Source organism: Zingiber officinale, chromosome 5A, assembly GCF_018446385.1.
Source record: "Zingiber officinale cultivar Zhangliang chromosome 5A, Zo_v1.1, whole genome shotgun sequence".
Taxonomy (NCBI): domain Eukaryota; kingdom Viridiplantae; phylum Streptophyta; class Magnoliopsida; order Zingiberales; family Zingiberaceae; genus Zingiber; species Zingiber officinale.
The window spans coordinates 112,659,950-112,664,211 of NC_055994.1; the positions used below are offsets into that span (position 1 = coordinate 112,659,950).

At 44.4% G+C, this 4,262-nt stretch overlaps 1 protein-coding gene across 1 annotated transcript; it reads left to right on the forward strand.

Annotated features, from left to right (window-relative positions):
- The first annotated feature begins 639 nt into the window (after nt 1-639).
- On the forward strand, nt 640-3,018 carry LOC121981399 (pollen receptor-like kinase 1). The gene is made up of 2 exons (XM_042533892.1): nt 640-1,434; nt 1,588-3,018. The coding sequence occupies exons 1-2, from the start codon at nt 774-776 to the stop codon at nt 2,835-2,837; spliced, it is 1,911 nt and encodes a 636-aa protein (XP_042389826.1). The 5' UTR covers nt 640-773; the 3' UTR covers nt 2,838-3,018.
- The last annotated feature ends 1,244 nt before the right edge of the window (nt 3,019-4,262 follow it).

Here is a 4,262-nt window from a genome sequence, read left to right on the forward strand (position 1 = left end):
CTGCTTTATAGTTTTCACATTATACAACTACTTATTATTTTGTGTCAGGCTAGTCGACTACCTACTTACCCAGTGAATTACTTTCCTTATTACTGTGATCTTCTGCCGTCAATTAGATTTATTAGTCGTTTGCAGCTACTTCTCGTTGACTGTCTAGCCTCCTAATGGATGGCCCCCTTAATTAAGCGACTAGTTGTCACTCATAGAACATTTGATAGCGTCAACTCTCTTCTTGTTGTGACTGTCAATCAATTAAGCATAAATAGAAATATTTTGCTACTAACAAATTAATCTGAGTTAGTTGGCTAGTCGACTCACTATCTAGTTGATCGAATCCAACTTACAGTCTATTGGATCATCACTATGGCCAACTAATAGTTGCTCGAGGGAAGGTCTGCTGACTCTGCTCAATTTGGGTTGATGCCGAATTTAGTGTAGCGCATCCAACAGCTGCACGCGACCAGTCCCACGGTTGATGCCGAATTTAGCGAGGGGAGCGATGGACACCGGATTGAGTGGGACCGGGTAGAAATTGTAGGGGCTGAGAATTTCTTATTTTATTTTATTCTTAAATTTTATTTTATTAATAAAAAATAAATAAAGATTCACGGATCTCGAATTGTTGGCTTTCCTACTCGCTCGACGCCACCATCGCCTGAAAACGCGCCTCCCCGCTCAAATCCCTTCCTGCCTTCCTCTCCCCGCCTCCCAATTGCAGCACCACTCCATCGCTCCTATTCGCGTAGGCCCACGGACGTACGGTCGCCGGCACCATGGAAGGTCATGGTCGGCGGCCGCAGCCCATCCTCGTCGTTCTCCTCTTCGTCCTGGCTCGCCGCGCCCTCACTTCCCCTGACGCCGACGTCCTCCTCACCTTCAAGGCAACCATCACCGACGCCTCCGCGGCCCTCGCCACATGGCGCCCCGACTCCGAACCCTGCGTCGGAAAAGTCACCAAGTGGACCGGCGTCATCTGCGACGGCGACGGCAGCGTCGTCGGGCTACGGCTCGAGAACATGAACCTCGCCGGCGTCATCGACGTCGGCCCCCTCGCTGCCCTCCCGCGCCTTCGCTCCTTCAGCGTCATGAACAACGGCTTCGCCGGCACCATGCCGGAGTTCGGGAAGCTAACCAGCTTGAAATCCGTGTACCTGTCGACGAATAAGTTCTCCGGAGTGCTTCCCGACGCGGCATTCTCCGGCATGGGATGGCTCAAGAAGCTCTACCTCTCGCGCAACCAATTCACAGGGTCGATTCCGGCGTCGGTGGCTGGGCTACCGAGGCTGCTTGAGCTGGGGCTGGACAGCAACGAATTCAGCGGTGCCATCCCGGAGTTCCGTTCCAAGGAGTTGAAGATGGTGAACTTGTCCAACAATAACTTAGAGGGAAACATCCCGGAGAACCTTCGCAAAATGGACGCAACTCTCTTCGCAGGTCACGCTCCTACAAATCTTAATTCTTTTCCCAGTCTACTTTTGATTTTCAATTTTCCTGAAAAGTATTTAATTCATGTGGAAATTCATTTATATAATCAACCAATTAAGAGGATGAATCTTTTCATTTTACATAATTTGGTCTTTAATGTAGGTAACAAAGGACTATGCGGTGAACCTCTACAAGTCTCATGTTCATCGACATCTCCGTTGCCATCTCCATCTTCTTCATCGTCTCATTCTTCTCGCCTTGTGCTCGCCCTAGAAATAGGCATCGGCCTGCTCCTAGTGATCATCGTCGTCGTCGGACTCGCGGTGCGTAGTCGATCAGCCAAGAACCGTGACGAGCTCCCAACAAAGAAGAACCCTGCAAAGAGTACTAAAAGAACCAAAGAAGAGTCGATGGAAGAGGGGTCAACACACTCTACCACCAGTAGCACCGGTAGCAACGCCAGGAGGAAAGCCATGAAGGAGTCAGAGCAAGGGAGACTGATCTTTGTGCGGGAGGGCATGGGAAGATTCGAGCTCCAGGACTTGCTCAAGTCTTCTGCAGAGGTGCTGGGGACCGGAAGCTTCGTCACGTCCTACAAGGCCTCCTTGACCGACGGCACCCCCATGGTGGTCAAAAGGTTCAGGAATATGAACAAAATGGGGAAAGAGGACTTCGACGAGCATATGAGAAGGCTAGGGAGGTTGTCGCACCCCAATTTGCTGCCTTTAGTAGCTTATTATTACAGGAAAGATGAAAAACTATTGGTCACTGGCTATGTCGCTAAAAGGAGCTTAGCTGATCTACTCCACGGTAAGGAACAAACGACGTCGATCGATTGGTCTACGCGGTTGAAGATAGTGAAAGGAGTGGCCAGGGGGCTAAATTACCTCTACGAAGAGCTGCAGATGCTGCTCGTGCCCCATGGCGACTTGAAGTCGACCAATGTTCTCCTGAGCGACTCCTTTGTGCCTCTGCTCACCGACTTCGCCTTCGTCCCGGTGATGAACCAGTCGCACGCCGCCCAGTTCATGGCCGCGTTCAAGTGCCCCGAGTACAGGCAGCATGAGAAAACGAGCAAGAAGAGCGACATCTGGAGCTTGGGGATGCTGATTCTCGAGATCGTGACAGGGAAATTACCCTCCGCGGAGCTGCAGAAGGAGAAGGGCGAAGTGGACTTGCCGAACTGGGTGAGGTCGGTGGATCGGGAAGAGTGGCGAAGCGAGGTCGTCGACAGCGGGATGAAGGCGACGGCGCAAGGACAGGAGGAGATGCTCAAGCTGCTGCAGATCGGACTGGACTGCTGCGAGGAAGATGCTGAGAGAAGGTGCGAGTTGGAGGAAACTCTTGATCGGATTGAAGCGCTGAAAGAAGAGGGAAATGGAGGAGATTTATCACTCATCGACATCGACTGATCGATCGAGAGCAAAGACACGGCGAAGAATGTCGACGGAGGGAGGATCTCAAGCTTTTGCATTGTAATAATTAATCAGGAGAATGAGAATGTTAACAAAGATCACTTTCTTCTCTTTTCTAAACTCAAAAACTTACAGAAGTTGTTGGTGCAACATTTTTTCCTTGATATGCACAGTTTTTGAACCAGAGCATGTTGCTTCCAATTTTAAAATTTTTAATAATATTCATAAAACCTAACATCTATTGAATTTTATGTTTTGATTGTTAAAAAGGGAAGAACATTTGAGATGCAAAATGAGGAGCCAAACTATGATTTTGATGGTATTGATAAATGAGGATAATCAGTATCTTATGATTATAGATCATTTGTCTAATCAATCCATGTTAGATTCATCCAGATTTATATTTTGATGTTTTAAGAATATATTAGATATAAATTAGAGATGATATGTCAAATAGGTCAATGTTGATATGATATGTAACATTAGATGAAATTCAAATGGGTCCAAATTAATCACACATTTGATACATGAAAAGTTCAAGTTATCAAAGCGGTCCAATTTAGGGCTAAAAAAATCCACATATCTCCATAATTATATAGGCCTAAGTCCTCATTGAATTATTTTTATGTTCTATCCAAAAGATCTTATATTAATGCAAATATCTTTCATCTTTTAAACTCATAATTTTTTCCATGTATTTTTAATGTAGGAATTTGATTGTATTCCCAATAATTCTTCCCTTAAATGAAGGATCACCATTACTTTCATGGTTCGAACCTCCCCACAAGCATCATGTCACTCTTGACCTGCTCTGGGTTTACCCACAAACATCTGGTTACTCTTAACTTGTAATAGGTCTCCTCATCCGGTCTAGACCATGATTCTGATACCACTTGTTAGGGTCAAAAGAATTCGTATATCTCCATAATTGTATGATATTATTCACTTTGGGTCTAAGCTCATATGGATTTATTTTTGGACTCTATCCAAAAGGTTTTATAACAATAAAGATATCATTCTTCTTTTAAACTCATTCATATATTTTCAATGTCGGATTTTAATTGTATTTCCAGCAGATCAAACACTAAAAAATCGAAAAAGTTCAATAAGTATTAACAATGAAAAGTCTGATAAGAAATTTAAAAAATAGGAAAGTTTAATAAGTATTGATAGTGGAAGCTTACTAGGTCACAAAAGTTGGGAAGTTAGATAAAGGAGTTCTAGGCAGGTTAGGAAGGACCGGATGTTTAGCAAGTGATGAAAGTCCAAATAAACTAAAGAGGAACGCAATAATAAAACCCTTACAAGTCAAATTTGATTGAATGTTAAGTAAAGTTATAATACAAGAAGAGTAAACTATAAGCAAATAAAGTCTTCGGAAATGAGAAGTCTCTAGATAAAGAAAGTCTTAGATAATAAAAT

Coding starts and splice junctions, on each gene's coding strand:
- LOC121981399 (XM_042533892.1), top strand. CDS start 774: ATGGAAGGTCATGGTCGGCGGCCGCAGCCCATCCTCGTCGTTCTCCTC. Junction 1,435..1,587: donor GGACGCAACTCTCTTCGCAG/GTCACGCTCCTA, acceptor TCTTTAATGTAG/GTAACAAAGGACTATGCGGT.